Source organism: Microchirus variegatus, assembly GCF_963457635.1.
Source record: "Microchirus variegatus genome assembly, chromosome: 4".
NCBI lineage: Eukaryota > Metazoa > Chordata > Actinopteri > Pleuronectiformes > Soleidae > Microchirus > Microchirus variegatus.
The window spans coordinates 13329315-13347364 of NC_139805.1; the positions used below are offsets into that span (position 1 = coordinate 13329315).

General features: G+C 41.7%; 1 protein-coding gene across 1 annotated transcript in view; it reads right to left on the minus strand.

Annotated features, from left to right (window-relative positions):
* Window positions 1-346: 346 nt before the first annotated feature.
* The window catches only part of negr1 (neuronal growth regulator 1), a gene marked incomplete at both ends in the record, with an annotated part of 139932 nt that continues 122228 nt past the window's right edge, over window positions 347-18050 (minus strand). Inside the window, one exon of the mRNA XM_083888464.1 lies at window positions 347-447. Within this exon, the coding sequence (XP_083744590.1) occupies window positions 347-447 (101 nt within the window). The remainder of the gene's footprint in view (window positions 448-18050) is intronic.

Below are 18050 nucleotides of genomic sequence, written 5' to 3' on the forward strand. Positions count from 1 at the left end.
TGATATGATTGGAGGTGGAACAGGGATGGGGGGGGGGGGGGGGGTGAGCACTGATTCACTGATTCACTGGGGGGGAGGGGGGCAATCCATCAGAAAAAAAACTGGAGGAAATAATAACAATATAATAATAATAATAATAATAAAAAAAAACCATTGTATTTACATGACATAACTTTCACTAAGAAGCAAAGAAAAAACAAAATCCCCACATAAAGTGATAAGTAAACTTAATTATTTTCCCCTCACGGCTTTTCAAGAAACTGTACCAGATTGGATTCCGTCCATCAGCAGTGTCAAAAAGGATTCCTAAATGCTCGACAGTCATTGTGTCCAGGTCCAGGCTGACCTAGTACACGCTGATGAAGGACGAGAGAGCCAGGACCAGGTACCGACAGGCCAGCAGGACGTCTGCGTTTCCTTTGCTCCCATAGGGTGCAGTGTTGGGCGCTGTGGGCAGGAAACAAAAGACACTCTGATTAGCTGTAATTGCACATTTGCAAATCTGCAGTCAGCTTGGTATGGTGCTTCTAAACGACATTGTGTAACCTGCAATTAGTGCTAAACTGCGGCTGATTTGAGCTAGGACCTCCGACACTTCACAAGTTAATGTACATTCTCAGCAGAGGTCGGTGACGTATTCACATAAGTGCTTCCTTCCTTCCTTCCTTCCTTCCTTCCTTCCATCCATCCATTTCTAACACTTTATGCTCCACATGAGGATAATCTCAGCTGACATTTTAAAAGTAAATGTACCCGCTCTTAGTTTGGCAAAATGAAGCTTGCAGGTGTAGCCACTGCTTAATAAAATCAAGTCAAGTCAAGTGGTTGCCGACATTTTTTGTGAAGTTAGGCTGCAGATTTGTGAACAGACTTACGAAAAATAAACCTTTATCTCCATTATGACGGAGTTTTAGGGCCAAACTGAAAAGAAAAAAAATATATCAATCTTTCGAGAATAAAGTCATAATATTATGAGAATAAAATCATTATTAATCAAGCAAAGACCTGCGCCAAGATGAGTGGCATTTTGTGTTATAAATAAAATGAAGTTATAATTTTGCTTTACAAATAAGGAAATATTTAATCTTCTGGCACATCAGCATCACAAGAAACTCTTGGAGACTTGGAGGAAATCGTCTCTTTTGTGGAGGAGGAAATAGCTGCTAGGCTACCGCGGGTTACATCTGCGTTCTGTTCAACAGGGTTTTGCCAATTAATTACATTTTAAAATGAAACAAAATGAAATAATGATACAAATTCTCGTAATATTATGACTTTATCATGACACATTCTCTTTTTTTAATTTTGCAAATAATCTCCAAAGAGCCCTTTGTACGCAGACATTGTTATTGTGATAATTGACACCTGTGGTTTTCCTGTCAAAATGGCTGCTTTCTGTGTCACATGAAGAATTAGAGATGAGTCTGTCACTGACAGGCCAAAAACACTGCTTTATTTAAGAAGAGGGAGGGAAATCAGTGGTTTAATCTTAATAATGAAGTGTCTTGTAATAGATTATCATGTTGTTTTTCATGTCAATATTTAACTACTCCACTAACAAAGGTGTTTTCTTGAGTTGCTTAATGAATCCTCTTCTCAAAGGTGATTTGAGGTTTGTATGATCCACAGTAACTTTGTCATTCTTGTGTTTCAAGTGCAAATCAAGTGTAATCTTTTTCGAACACTGACTTGTAACTTTGTGTCATTTGAACCAACACTTCAGACGGACGGTCTAATCGGCTTGAATGATTGAAAACACGTGTGTGGCTGGGCGGGAGTTTTGACAAGAAACTTAATGTATCAAAACATGAAACTGAAATAAAAGCAGTTTACTCGGTGCGCTTCACTTCCTCTTTACTTTGCACCACTGATTCTTCCTGTCTTTTGTTTTCGAGGTGGAAGATAGACGAGGGCCACACTTCAACATGTAGCACTTGGACTGGATGGCGACTTTGTTTTGTGGTGTTTGTGTTTCCCTGACCAGCAAGACAGCCACAGTAATATGAACAAAGCTCTCTGGAGAGCTGTGTTTCGGTGAGAAGAGAGCGGCTGCACTCTGCCTGCTGGAAACAGACACTCTTATAGTTTGCAGCTCAATAAAGCTCACAGCTCACAGGTTACACAAAACATGCTTTTCCATCAGCACTTGAAAAAACACAAACACATAGTCTTCATGTAAATACACGTACAAGTCAAACACATTTGTATTGAGTGACACTCATAAACATGAGCACTTTACTCACATCCGATGTCACAGGCACTTTATTAGCAGCTATGTGTGTTTATGTATGTGTATGTGTGTCCTCTTTTTATGTAACGTTTGTATAGCTTATTCGCTCTCATGTCCTCATGTTCTTATTTCCCTGAATGTATTTTCATTTTTATGCCTTATAATATCAACCTGCCAAGGGACTACAGGCGGAAATTAGCCTCAGGCAACAACCTGGCATATTTACGCCATTTATTAATATGCAAGGTTCTTTTCCTTAAATAAAAAAAAACAAAAAAACATAATGAATTACCCATCCCTTTACCCTAACCGTAACTTAAAACCAAGGCCCAGTCCCAATTCTCTCACTTGTTATGAGAACACTTGCTATGAGTTCCCTCCACAGTAAAGTTCCCTCAATGAGGGAAGTGCAAGGGGAGATTTTCCACTAAGAAATGGACACCACTAGTATGCAAATTAGCGTAGCGAACGTGCTCCCTACGTCACAAGCATTATCGACGTGTCTGATTTCACCCCAGTCCAGCAGATGGCGGTGATACACATTGTCTGTGAATTGCAATACCACCATAAAGAAGAAGTAGGAAGTAGAAGCCTGGTCCAGAGCTGACTTGGTGGCGAGGGGTCATTTTAGGGGAGGATAGGAAACTTCCCCTTGCTCCCTAAAGTATTGGGATACCCTACCTCCTTGCTGGAACGCGCAAAATCTAGGGCAAACTCAAATATAGGGCTAGGGTTTGAATTGGGACAGGCCTTAAGATCTTAAACTTCAAAAAGCCTCTTTAAGGGGTGACAGTAGGGATGAACAGTTTAAACTCGCAATATAGCCTACTGATCAATACACATCTTATTCTACTGATGCAAGAGAACATCTTTGTCTGTGACAGACCTGCACAAATGTTTTAAATGTGTTTTTCATATAAATTACCATTCCCTTTGATTGATATTGTGGATCATGTTGCAATCCCTATTCCTGTCAAAATAATAATCGCAATTAGATATTTATGGATGACAGGCAGGGTGACCTGCCAAAAAGGTACATTGTCCTCACTTTCCCAAAAAATGTCTGCACTCCCTATGGTTTATATGTTTTTTTTCTGGTCCTCACAAAGATACCCATACAAGGACACACACAGGCACGCACGCACGCACGCACACACACACACACGCACACGCACACGCACACACACACACACACACACACACACACACACACACACACACACACACACACACACACACACACACACACACACACAGAGCAAAGCAACACAAACAGGCTTTGCTCCACCAGGGGAAATCATGTGGTGCACAGTCCATATCAGCAGGGTGCCTCCATTTACACGGCCATGTAATTAGTTCACAATGTAACTCGTTGGACCTCACGTTGCACAAACATGCCGAGCGAAGCAACAACATAACCACACACACATGCACACACACACACATGCACATACGGCACCCGTGCAGACGCAATTATAACTCATTGTTATTCATTGTGTGTATTTTAACTCCATAATATTTGAACATTTTGCAGAAGAGGATTCCACTGTGCCATTGTTATTAAGATACACGCATGCATTCACTCACTATGTGCGCTGGTTGTCATTAAGACTGGTACATAAAATACAATGATAAAGAGACGGGCATTTTTTTTTGTTTCCTCCCCCAACAGCTTGCTGGTGACAACTTTCACGCTCGACGCCAAAGCAGAATGTGAAATAAACCAAGACATGTCCTATTATCACCTGACACGACACTGCTTTACCGGATATTTCCAAGCAGCGTTTGTCAGGATTGACGTTGTTTACCTATTAAAGTGAAAACTGGAGCTGCGCTGACAGAAAGAGAAGCAGGGGGTAGAGGGAGAAGTGAATAGAGGGACACAAATGGGGGCAAATTTTGATGATGTGTGTGTTAGATGCATGGTTGGCCTGTGTGAACACCCAACCCCCCCCCTCACAAATTCCCCTCCGTTTTCTATCTTTGTCTCTCCTTTCTCCCTCCCTCCCTCCCTCCCTCGCTCTCTCTCCTCCTATCTAAAGTACAGGATAATGACACAGTTTTCCTGGGCTGTGAGAGCGAGCCGGGAGATGTAACCATGGCAACAGCTCCTGTCTTGTTCAGCCGGCCCAGCGTTGCTGAAGCCTGAGTGAGCTGCATTGTGCTAGCCACGCTAGCAAAATCATTTGGCCGGTTTGTGTGTGTGTGTGTGTGTGAGAGGGATAGTGTTTTGGAAACGGGGGAAAAAAAAGGCAGATGCCACTACTCTCTGTTTTCCTGTCGCTTTCACTGTACTTTCTGGTTCACTCAAAGCCAGAGTGATGGTATTTTATAACTTGTCGTATCATGTGGCAGCATTTCAATGTAATTACTATAATGATGAACACTTAAATCCTTGACAAAAGGGAACTGTTAACTCACATCAGGGTTTAGTGACATTATTGGGTTCTTGCCTCTTTACAGTGCTAGATTCTGCACTTGTTTAATATCTCCACGTCACTGTGAAAAAAATCAAAAAAAAACCAGGGCCCTCGATTGTTTTGACTGTGTGGGTTGTAACTTTGCCATTTTAATTAACTCCCCAAGCAGGAACTGCCTGCAACCCCATTACTCTGCTTATTAACATGGAGGGAATAGAAGGGGAGAAACAGTCAGAGACATGCAGAAAGTGAGCGCAAGAGAAAGACAGCGAAGAAGAAGAAGAGGCAATCAAAGGAAGAGGGAGACGAAGGGGGAAAAAGACAGTGATTGAAAGGGGTGCGAGCATGAGGCTGTAGGAGCCATGGACAGCACAAGAGTGGGGGGTGGAGCTGACAGAGCTCTTCCTCTCTGGAGTTTGAATTTAATTGCAATGCACATCAGCAGTGAGCCACAATGAAGTAAGAGAATCCAAGACAATATATCATAGAGAAACCAACAGTGTCAAGATGTGGAAGTGGTGGGAAGACAAGTGGCGCTCCGAAGGGAGAGGAGCAGAGGAGATAAGTGCAGATAAAAGAGCTACACTTCAATTACTGTTTTACAACAGAATTGAAATGAAAAACTAAAACCTCCCCAGCACAAGGCAGCGTTGTATGAAACTAACAATCCGTGAGTTACTTCTCCAACTCTGGACCGGAGCCATCTGCTTTAAATAGTGTGCTGGGAGAGAGCATGAGCCGGTATCTCGCTCTCATGCTTCTTCCCTTCCAAATCTCCATAGACAGCGTTTGTGTCACCCACATATCATATGTACAACAAATGCTAAGGCCCTGAACCTCAGTCATTGTTGACGGAGACAATGAATCACAGTGAAATATGCAACAGTGAAGATCCATGCAGGTTTCCATTGAGTATCACCTTGGGTATTATGCACTGCTCGGTAATTCACTGGAACATCATTCATCATGTAATTGCACAAGCTCCTTCCCTTTTTGTGTTTTTTTGAATCATCTCACACCAGGTTTGTGAAAACACCCATCCAGAAATCCTTAATATTGTGGAAGCCGTGGTACCGGTGCACAGCCCATGTGGGTGTGCTGGGTGTGCTGGGTGTGCCGGGTGTGCCGGGTGTCCCCCCCCCTTTTGAAGTAGTTGCCAAGGATATTCATCCGAGTCTTGTCCTGCCGACCCTCAGCTGACTCTCCAACTCCCCTTTCCCCAACAGGCCTTTCAGCGGTGAGCTGACGTGTCTGAAGGAGCTGTACCATCGCTCTCTTCTTCTTCTTTGGTAGGAATTTGTCCTGTTCCCGGTGTCCAGACTGGAGTCAGATACTACAGGAGCCTGACACGCGAGTTTACCAGGGTCCGCGATATGCAACGTGCACTTCCGCGTGCGCATGGAAGTATGCCAGGGAAGAAAAGAAAGCACTCCTTTTGTTATTTTATATATTCGCGATTCCCTTGTGTATGCTTTATTTTGCATTAGGAATAAAGTGGACATTTGATTATTGTTTTGCATCAACCACTGTGTGTTCCATTTAATGTGTATGGTCTCATCTGAGCCTTTTAACACATGTAACAGGCAAAACATTTGTTAATATGTCTTTTAGCAGATGATTCATGAGTGGGTGCAGGCTGCCACAAGCGGCACACCAAAAGCAGTCAGCCAGGCAGCAGTCAAATCCTCCTGAGGATGTGGCTTCAGAGATGGGCTGGGGTGGGGGGAGGGGTTCATTGTCCTTGACCATCAATCAGTGGCCTGTGGTCCTCCCTCAGTAGCTCCTCTGAGAGAGCCCACACGAGACAGTCCAAATCCAGAACTGATCCGGCACATACCCTGCTGCAAATTGGGCTAAATCCTTCAACATGCAAGGTTTGACATTTAACACACAACAGTGAACACTAGAAGCAACTTCTTTTTTTAAAGCAGTCAATTCTGCTCTTCTTCAAAGTGAATACTGGAATATCATGCAAAGCTCATAACATCTGATAATGGGATGCCGAGCTTTTCACGGAGTGTGCTGCACTTCATCATCTTCTAATCTAAGTGCTCACACACAGGGAGTGGGCAAGCACTTTAGAGAAGGTAATGAAGACACTCTCCATGCTTTACCTCACATCCGTCCATTGACAATGAAATACACTCGTCCCCTCCACCATTCATCTCGCGCTCTCTTGCCTGTAGCGGCTTGTCATACTGAGTTGGTGCACGATTGACTCATCAACCCATCGGCTCACTCGTTTCTCACTCTATTCCTCCTGTTCTCTTATGAGTCAAATGTTCATCATGACCAGACGTGATGTTCAAAACTCATCACCTTTTGTCTCCCACTGTGATCATCACACGCTGCTGCTCCACAGAGCCCGTGTTCACGTGGATCTTTCGAGCTCATTAGCCCCAACAATCATTTGCATTAGTGCAAATGAATAGCCTCCATTAATAAGACGGCCTTCAGAGATCATTTACCCTCCTCCGCCTCCCAGTGCTGCCATATCCTCAACTCCTTTCCCAATACACCCTCTCTCGCTCCACATCCTGGTACCTGCCTTTTATCAACACCCAGCTGAGTGCCTTTGAGGGCTCAAGCCCTGGCTCTAATAGCCGCTCTCAGCAACAGTATCTGACTGGAGACTGAATAAGTGAGAGAGATGGGTTACCTGATAGCTTACTCAGTGAGCTGGGGCTCTTGATTTTAGGCAGGGTTTTGCCTTCAGCTTGACTTAATCAACACCTCAGTGTGATATCTGGCCACATAAAAGAGAAACAGTGTGGGTTGGGGAAAAAAAAAAAGGAGTTGAACAAACTGCAATGTTTCCAGCATTTTCCATGGAGACTGTTCCTCTTCATTGCTGATCAACTTCTCTCTTTTCGTCTGACAGTCTTTATTTCTCTTGTTCTCCTTATTCGGTAGCAAGCGAGGAGTAGTAGCATTGAGAGGAATGAGTGTGTTTGTTGACCGTATCAATTCAAAGACATACTTTATGCCGGAACTCAATGAGCTTAAAAATCTGGAGGGTAAATCCACATCAGCGTTTACTGGAAAAAAATACAACCAGGGTTTTTAATCAGCATTTCCAAAGGCTCAATGAATCCACCACTTTGACTGCTCCCGTTAAATCTGTGTGAATTTAGACGCTTTATAAAATGCACAGGGACACAAACAAACAGTATCAGGCACATAACAAGTTTCTACAGCGTTCCTTTCCCTTTCTCTACTTCTCCCCTCCTTTAACAGTCTCCATAATAATCACTCATTCATATTTGTGTCTCACACCCACATATTTTGGTCTCTCACTTTAATAATTACCCCCAACCACCACCACCACCACCACCACCACCACCTCACACCCCCCACACTCAATGTTTAATGCTTATCAGGGTTTATTTCTATCCTCCTACAGGCCTCGGGTGTTTGCTGAGTCAGCCGCTGCTTAGCTGCGACGGCAACAATCTCGGCAGTTATGAAGAATGTCTTCCGACAAACTCGTGCTATACTTGCATCTCCCTGAGCAGCCCTATCAATACAACCCGATTACATCTGATCTCCATCCATCCAAGAGGCAACCCACTCCTGCTGCCCTCTCCAGTTTTGCATTTTCCTGAGCCAGTAGCCTCCTAAAATAGCAATATCCCGCTGTTATGTATTTGGGATTATGATAACACAGCTCTCTTTTTTATCAATTTCCATTAGGGTGCTGATAACACAGCAGTGCCAAGTGTAGAGGGTTAAGTGCATTTTCTTCTTGATGGATATAAGATAACTTTATCACTGCAGACTGCCTGGTTATCACAGTTCACCTGGGGCTAGTCGAACCTGACTGGAATTCGCTTGCACGGAGCGTCGATCGCACGAGCACACGGGCTGCAGCCAGACTTTGCTCAGACGGCCGTACTGTATGCAGACTGATCCATAATTATCTGAGCCGTTAATTGATTTTTCTCGTAGACTTCTACAATTCGGGGGTTTACAGAAATTGTTGGAACAAAAAGGGTCCGAATCAATTGCCAAGTGATTAGCATGTGCAGTGGATTATTTCTCGCTGCGAAGACTTGAGTCTGTATGATGGAGAAGTACAATTCAATTGAGGCACACGCCTTATGTTTACTTTAATTATTACTGGCTTAAAGTTTGCTTTTGCTAGTGTACGCCATAGGCTGTGAGTGTCACAGATGAAAAATCCCTTTATTATGCCAAGACAGAACCTTAGGCGGGAAATGCTCTCTAGTCTCTACTCCCCACCTTGTTGCTGACTGCCTGTGGGAGGTTCAGATAAAAGCTATAGTCTCCTGAACTCAGCACCATTGATTCAGAAGGGTATTTTATACAGCACTTTGAGGCAGTACAGGCGCGCAATACCAAACTCAGCCGGGTCTTTGTAGGAGTGTGTCTCTGTGTGAATTCATCTTTCTGATTCACACCGTTATACAGCTCTGGCAGTTCAAGGTCTTAAAAAACTGCACCACCTTTCATCATAATGCATGCTCCAGCTTCAATGAACCGTAAAACAAACGACGCATAATAAAGTATATTTCTGTTGTCCTGTTCAGTCTGTTGTCAAAAAGGTTCTTACTATGCAAAGTAATAATAATGCATTTTATCTATGTGTGCCTTTCAAGACACTCAAGGACACCTTCCAGAGGCAAAATAATAAAACAGTAACAACTGTGAATTAACGACAGAATCTTAAGTGAGACAATTGCTGGGAAATTAAATGGTCGAATTGTATAAACCAATTTAAAGAAGTGAGTTTTGAAGGTGGGAAGAAAGTCAATGTCATGAGGGGTTCGTGGGAGAGTCTGTGTGCTGTTTGACAGGGAGCCAGTGCAGTATTTGGAGGATAGCTGTGATTTGTACTCGTGAGGATACTCGCAGCCGTGTCCTGGACCAGTTGTTTATAGTTTATGGTGAAGCTTGTGTGGTCGACCAAAGAGGAGAGAGTTGCAGTAATCAATGTGTGAGACGACCGGAGAGTGAACCCATAATGCAGGGCTGTGTGGAGAAAGAGACGGATGGAGGCGATTGATGTTGCCTAATGGAAATACACGCATGTCTTATTAAAGTTTTATTATTTATTATTATTATTATTATTATTATTATTATTAATAATAATAATAATAATAATAATGATAATAGTTGTATTAGTATTTTGCACAGTGCAAAAAGATGTAATATGGGCATAAGGCAAACTGGACACTACATTGAGGTAGGTGTGAGGGTGGATGGTTGTTTGTCTCTATGTGGTCCTGTGATGGTCCAACTGTTCAGAGTGTACCCCGCCTATTGCCCTATATCAGCTGAGATTGGCACAGCATCCCCCACAGCCCTCATGTGGAGGATAAAGTGGTGTTAGATATATATATATATATATATATATATATATATATATATATATATATAATTTATCTGCTCCTGGTCTCTTTCGTCTGTCTCTACCTTGCATCTCTTTCACTTTCTCTTCCCATTTGCTGTCCCCCATCTTCCCCTTCACCCCAACCGGTCGAGGCAGATGGCCAAAGATGTTCAAGTCTGTTTCTGTCAGATATCTTCTTCTTCTTCTTGATAAAAGGGAGTTTTTCTTCTCTCCACCTAGTGTTCGCTCATTGTCTGTACTGTTAGGTTTCTCTTCTCTCAATAATATTGTAAAGGTTTTTGCTTTATTATGTACACTGCCTTGAGAGGATGTATGACGTGATTCGGCACAATACAAATAAAACTGAATTGAATTGAATTGAATTAAATCTCATTTCAGTATTTTCGTATCGCGGTCTTTTTCTTTATTTTTTCTTTTACAGTGCATGAACTTAAATAAAATGATCAAATGCTAAGCAGTGTTCAGAAAAAAAACTCACCATTGTGTTTAGGTTGAGCGTAAAAACTTAAGTGGCTGAGTGTGGCTCATATTTTTTCTGCATTAGTTTGGCTGCTTTTGAACGGCTTCAGAATAGAAAAACAGTTTAAGAGTCGGAAGGTCGGAAAAACATACTGCCAAATAAAAACAGTGCATTCACTTCAAAGTTAAAGTGTGTCATAAGTGTGTCACATATCCAATTTGCTGTGAGTGCTTTCCAGGCTTTATATGACTATTCAGAGGTGCTGAATTGTGTGTTCCACATACAATGACATTAACAGGGGAACACTCATAGATGTATATGTTGAACGAATAAAAGAAAGACACTGTCACCTCACAATGAAATGCGACTGATCCTAAAAAAGCCCTTGACTCTTATTTGCTCCTCCACATAATAGCCTCTACTCCAAATCCACTTTAACCTTTCCTCTGAAGGTTTATCCTCTTTGCAACAGTGACACTATCAATGTGCGACGCACGCTTGCATAAATACCAAGACTTGTGATGGTGACACATGCTCTCTCCCTTTGATGTGCTACTTTGATTGCAGACTCCTTCATAAGTTCTGTGAGTTCCACTCCCTCTGTGTGCCTTTGTGCTCTTGTTTTTCACATGAGGTCAAACATTATTGACTGGAATCACTGAAGGGAATGAGTCTGCATTTACCAACAAATTGGTGGTGGGGGATTGACCTCTAGTTCAACTCAGCTCGGTAGGAGGAGCTGCAAATATCAATACATCTGGTGAAAAGCCACATTCAGTACCTGCATTTGAAGTAGAAAACAGTTTCACATTTGCATATTTTTTGTCATCTCTGTGACTCACTGCTCATGTGACGGTGAGCGTGAGCACAGGAAATGTCACTTCAGTTTTACCGCAATCATGCCATTAAAGGTAGTTATGACAAAATGTTAAGGGTCACATCACCATGAATAGAGATTAGTCTTCTAGAATAGAGAAGACTCCTATCCGTCTGGAAAATAACCAAGTATAAAAAGCAATTATAATTATTGCTTAATTTCTAGAAGGATGTGACACAGACACACTCACACTCACACTGTGATAAGCTATAATAATGGCGTTGAAACAATACACAATCATCACTTTTCAAAGAAGTTTTCAAGGTTTAATTGCAGAACTCTTAAAACACGAGAGTTTCAATTGTATCTGTAACAAATGGCCCTCAATTCTAACACGCTCTCCTTGCGTGATTCATGATGGCTGTCTCACTTGAGTCTAACAGCGCTAATCTACATGTACAGAGTAATTGAACAACTCTTCAACTTGAAAACAGAATTTGTAAATCCGGTGCTTTTTAAAGCACAGCTTGGAGCAGCTCAGTTCTCCTTGAACAAAAAGTTCCAGACATCACAGATAAGGATGATGCTATTCTCTAGGATTGCCACTGTCAACATGAAATACATTAAAAAGACCAATGTTAGTCCACCTCACAATTCTTTCAGTTTCCCCAGCCTGTCTGAGGACTTGAGACATTTCTTGTGCTTATTATATTAACATACTGTTAAGATAATCACCAGAAAACTTTTTTGTTTTTGACAGATTTTGTCAAATGGGGGGAACCAATGACTCTAGAATAGCAACATTTTGCCAAAAGCTATATTAAGCATCTCAAATGTGTCGAATGTGACCCACCTCAAAGTACCAAAAATAGCTCTTTCTTTACTTATTTTCTTTAGTTGCAGGTGAAAGTGCTCATGCAAAACAACAATCATAGAGGAAATAAATATTCATGTTGATTTTTCACCACAAATGTGAATTTGCTCTCAGGTTCCCCCACCGTTGCTAAACAGCATACTTTAGTACAAACATATGTTACATTAACATCTGCATACCGACAATACCGGTGAACTATGAAGCAGATTTTTTAATATACAAACAATCAGCAGGTAGATGTCATTGCACAGGGTGCTGTGACTTATTCTGTAAAGTAGAATGTTGTAGTTCTTTTTGTGGCATGGACCCAAAAAACAGAGGTTCCATGGCGCCAATGCAGGTGATGGAGACCTGCTCCGGGTTTGACAGGGGGCACCATTCACCTTGTTGTCAGTTGATGTACCATCAAAATAATCTGGGAGGCATTATTTGAAAAATGAAGTCCTACACCATGCTGCTGCAGGACTGAGCACATTTCTTGTTTATGTAACATGTATTAATAAGAAATCATCTAGCCACGCATTCACTCACTCGAATTCTACATCCTCCACATGAGGTTCACGGGGGACACTGGTGCCAATCCCAGCTGACATAGGGCGAAAGGCGGTGTAGACCCTGGACAGGTCGCCAGTCCATCAAAGGGCCCATGTAGCCACATCTCACCAAATTATGAGCCGACTGCACTTGCTCCCTTTGCCAGCAGCGCGTCTGCTGAGTGTGTCAAGTGGATGAGAGGTTCTTGAGAGAGATGCTCACACAATTTCACAGGTCACTTTTGCAGACAGTGCTGAAATTTTAACGAGACTGAGGTGGACGACTAAAGAGAGGGTCTGATTTTGATTAACAGACACCAACTGCTCAAAATATGCCCTGCTCACTTCCAATACCAGTTCTTCAGATTGCTTTGAAGCACATAAGAATATAGTTGGGTGGTTGCATATCCATCTTCTCTTTACAGTGGCTCATAATACAGTACATTATGGTTTAGTTTGATTTGGAGCAAAGGCGAGGGTAAGCACTGAGCACTAATCTCAAAAACCACATCAAGCTGCCAAATGTCAACAAACAACACAAAAGTCACTCTGGCAGACACGCAATGCAAATGAAAAATCATGGGAGAGGGGAATGTCCCCTCTGTTTCTCATCTGTGCTGAGATTGCTTACTGTTGAAAGGGACCCAGGCCTCTTTCCAGTCATCATTTCTGCTATTTAATATTTAGATGCAGATCTGTGGCTGGAGCCCCACTGCGAACCACCCACCATCACTAAGATCTCTGCATGCTGCATGGCATCAAGGAATAATACATGTAATGCAAAAGGGTCTAATCCACTCCTTTTAAATGTGCTCAGACAAAAGCGCCTGGGATTTTTTTTGGTGCTAATTAACGGTGTCAATGGTGACAGAACTCTGGCTCAGCCCATTGATTGTTTCAAACATGTTACGGTAATTCAACAGGAAGTAAGGGGAGGAGGGAGAGAATGGATAAAAAAGGACCGTTTATCACTTCAGAGGCCAGTGCAGCCTTGGTGTATTGAGTCCCAAGATTATTTTGCCAAAGGCATCTTTCAGTGTGTTCACTGACCTTTCACCATCATTAGTGAATGTAAATAGGGTGGATCCTTGTCAAAGGCATTGAATAACTCATCAACTACAAGGCCAGGGGAATTGTAAAGGGTTAATGGTCTGTTGTGTGGGGCTGTTCGAGGTGTTACCCATAAGTACCTGCATTTGATTTCCTTCTCTGCATGAGGCAAACTGAGGAGGGACACACATAACTGAGATAGCAGTGAGCTATGCAGGAGGCATACAAGTATATTTGTGTGCGCAGGAGATTTGAGTCACTATCCGTCTATCACTCCGCCTTCTGTGTGTGTGTATGCATGTACATGAAGAAGCATGTCATTAACTACTGTCAATAACAACTCTCTAGCCATCTACCACTATTGGTGCTTTTCCACTATACAGTTCCAGTACGACCTGGCACGGCACATTACAATATAGTACCTCATCAACGTGGGCGGAGTCATCATAGCACGGAGACATGACACTGCCATGAAGTCATTTTATGCGCGACACACACACAAACTAGTGACTTGTAAAGCAGTTGTTTTTGATGTACTGAATCATTAGAATCACTTGATTAAAAAGATTTGTTCACAGGTTCGTTCAGTACCTGCATGATCAGAGCACAGACTCTGCCTGATACAGTCACTGAACTGAAATACGGCGGAACGGGTCATGATGCGTCTTGCGATCACCAGCTTTCGGCAGTGCTGTAGCTAAATACACCAGACTCCTCTGTTAAATATTGCAATTTTAGGCATTTCCTTGCTAAATGTTGGGATGTTTTCAGAATTGTATGTCTTTTTAACTGATCTACAGTTCTGCATAGTTCGGTTTGATTCTTGTGTCGGATGTCACACTCATGACTCTTCCAGTGCTGACACTGCCAATCATGTGGCTGGCAGTCTGTTGACATCATAGAGTATTTAGTATCTCTTGGAACGTCGCCAGAGCAGGTACTAAAAAAGTACCAGGTACCAGGTACGTTCGGTAATAAAAAGGCAAAAAAAAACCAAAAACAAGTAGAACAACGCCTTACCAAGTCAAGTTATGCGGGAACTGTGTAGTGGAAAAGCGCCATAATGTGCCCAACCATGCAGATTTGCATGTCCATGCATGAGTCCGTTCTGCTCTCTTCATTAGTCACTGGAAGAGTGGATCAGACAGGATGACACCACCCCAGCTTGAGCCTGTTGTATTCAGAAGGCCAGCCGCTCTAAGGCGATGCCGTGGATGCCAAACAGCTCGGAAATCAAGTCGATAGAACTAACCTTATTTAATGGCCAGACATCCAAGCAATTTCCCCAAAGAGAATGCCATTTCTGAATGTCATGACCTTTTCTAACTGCGTTTAAAAACCTCCAAGGTCTTCAAGGTGTGGTTTGTCAATAAAAAATGTTTGATAACTCGCAGTAAACAGAGCGAGAGGCGATGCATATGCTCAGCTTCCAGTGCCTGGTTTATTGTAGATACTGTTATTCGCAATTGGCTGAATACTTTCTCCCGAGGCTTGTGACAGTGATTGAAGCACCGTGTGTATATGTGTGTGTGTCTGTCTCATTGTACATGTGATACATTCACTTTACTCCACTTTAATTTGAACAGCTTTAGCAGCATAAATACAAGAGAAACTAAATAAGAGAACATGTTTTGAGGGGATCGCTCTGTGTATTTGTTTATGCAGCAACAATAGTTAGTGGGTAATGGGCTGTGTGGACAGATTCAAAGGTAGGCGGACAGTGTTGTGAGGAGCAGCTCTCTTTGAATAGGTCTCTGAGATAATTGTCTACCTGAGTAAAACAAAAATGTGCAGCAGCACCAAGCAGCTTTCATCCTCCAAGTGACCCAGATGACATCAATATTTAACAAAGGAAGGGAAAGGAAGGGAAATGAGTCTTGAGTGTGATTTGAGAAAATCCTCACTGTGTAATAAGGATGAAACATGAGGAGCCACGTAATCGATAATACTGTATTTTAGAAGGTTAAATTGGTGCAGGATGTCAACCAGGTTTATTTAGAAAGTGGAGAGTGGAGATAATATGCGTTTAGACTTGTGATGTTTGTGCATATGCTGCGGTGATTTAGAGGGACTGGATGACATGCAAAATGCAGCAACCAGTTACTGTACATCTTTGATGGCTTACAGGAATTTACACGCGAGTATTATAATGATATTTAAGTTCAGTTGATGAAGTGAGGTGAGAACACATCAAATGATGCAGGTGAAACAAACAATAAAACAATACAAATACACCCACGAGCTGTCAAGTGTCCTCATAAAAACTGCATCAACTGCATACAACACTACGTAAGGTCATCCTTTTTTATACATAAGCAGAACACTAACTTGACAGTTGGTAACACCCAGTTTGTAAAGCAGTTAAATTGAAATGTTTATTAGTGTCTATTACATATTGTTAATTAGGGCTGAACAACTCGAGGGCATACAATTCGGGCATTTCCAGAGACGTGCTTGTGGCTATGCACCACATATCTTGGCTCAAGAGTTTAAATCATGGCCAGAGAGACACTCCTCTTGTCTCATGATGGCATGTTTATATATATTAAATGGATTTAAACAAGAGTAATTTAGGGATCAACAAACACACAATAAACACAATTAATTATTCAATTGGGACATTATTCAATTATTATTAATACTATTATTATATATACTATAACTATACTGTGGTGTAGTGTGATCTACTGTGTAGTCAGTCACGACCACACTGCACAGTCAATGCTGATTCTGTCACCACACATTGATCGATGTATGGGATTTTTACCACATACCATTAATAACAACCAACACTAGATACCAGATACCAACTATGCATTTATAAAAAAAGTGTCATGACATTACTCACAGACTTGCTTGTTGCTATTATAATTTTTTACCCTGCATTAATATAAAGACATAATTTTTAAGGTGTAATTCAGCATATAAGTGAATAATGTGAATCCTGTTTCAACTGACTGTCACTTATGTGGTTACAGAAAAAGAAACAAAGCAGGGGGAAAAAAATGAGTCAGCAAAAGACGTAAACAATAAAACAGCAGCTTGACTGCATCTACATATCATGTTGTCGGTGAGTTTGATTTATACAAGTGAAACAAATGATAGAATAAATCCTAGAATGTCATGCAAATTTGGGAGGCAGGGGTTTAGCTACTTTTGGAGCCAGTGGGGACAGTATCTTTACTCGTCAGGCGTCTTCCAGTATGTCAGTGTATAGGGAAACTAATTACTGTGTAATTCCCAGCACTTATCATGGAGTGACATATAGGCACCCCATCCCTCTAAGATTCAAAAACACGGGGAGAAGACAGGGCACGGGTGGGTAGAATTCCTGAGTTTTAAGCATTATCAGGAGTTAGCAACATTGACTCAACCCCCCCAGGCAAAATCACATCAAAGACCAGTAATCTGCTAGCAGCCAGGCGTCATACATGAATTTATAAAACCACACACAACAAGCCGCCGCCTAGTTCTGACACTTCAAGTTATAAGTAAATAATAAGAAATGCTTGGAAATGCAAGTTAGCTAATCATAAGCAGTGAAGTACAGTAAATGTCCCATGTTTTAGTGCATGTATTAATTGTATTAATTAATATGGGCACTGACTGATTAGATTAGATTCAAGATCGACACATTTAGTTTCCATACACATTTGACTTGTCCATGAAAGAGATTTAGAACTAATGCTGCTCATGTGTACAACATGTTGTAACTTCTGCTTCATTCAAAGCAGTAACATGAATGCCCTTATTATTGAATATGACCACAGAGTGCAACTCGGAGGTTAAAATTGAAACTTGAATCTTAAAAACTGTCACAGTCTAGCAGGATTCGTGAAGAGAATCCAGAAAAAGATCAGTCTAAGGATCTTTCAAATGAAGTCTGACATGAAACGGAATAGAAATGTTTTGAACCCAGCCCTTTTCATATAATTCACACATATGGGCAGTAAACGGGGACATACAAGATAACATGTATAAATTGTATGACATTTTGGGGCGTCTGACATTATGGCTATGGATAGGGGTGGGCAGGACTTGCTTTGTGTTATTAATAGTTATTTAATAACCTTTCAGCATAGTGTGTATATCAAGTGATCCTGACAGTTGCCTATTTATAGCCTGACAATTAAATCTCTCATGTCATGGGAGGGTTTGACCAGTTCGACCACAGGGTAGTTTAGAGAAATAGAAGATACTCTGATTAACTGTTCCACTACATCTACAGGTACCTTTAGTGGAATGATTATACTTCAGCACTGACACCACATTCATATGCTGCAAAAAAGAAA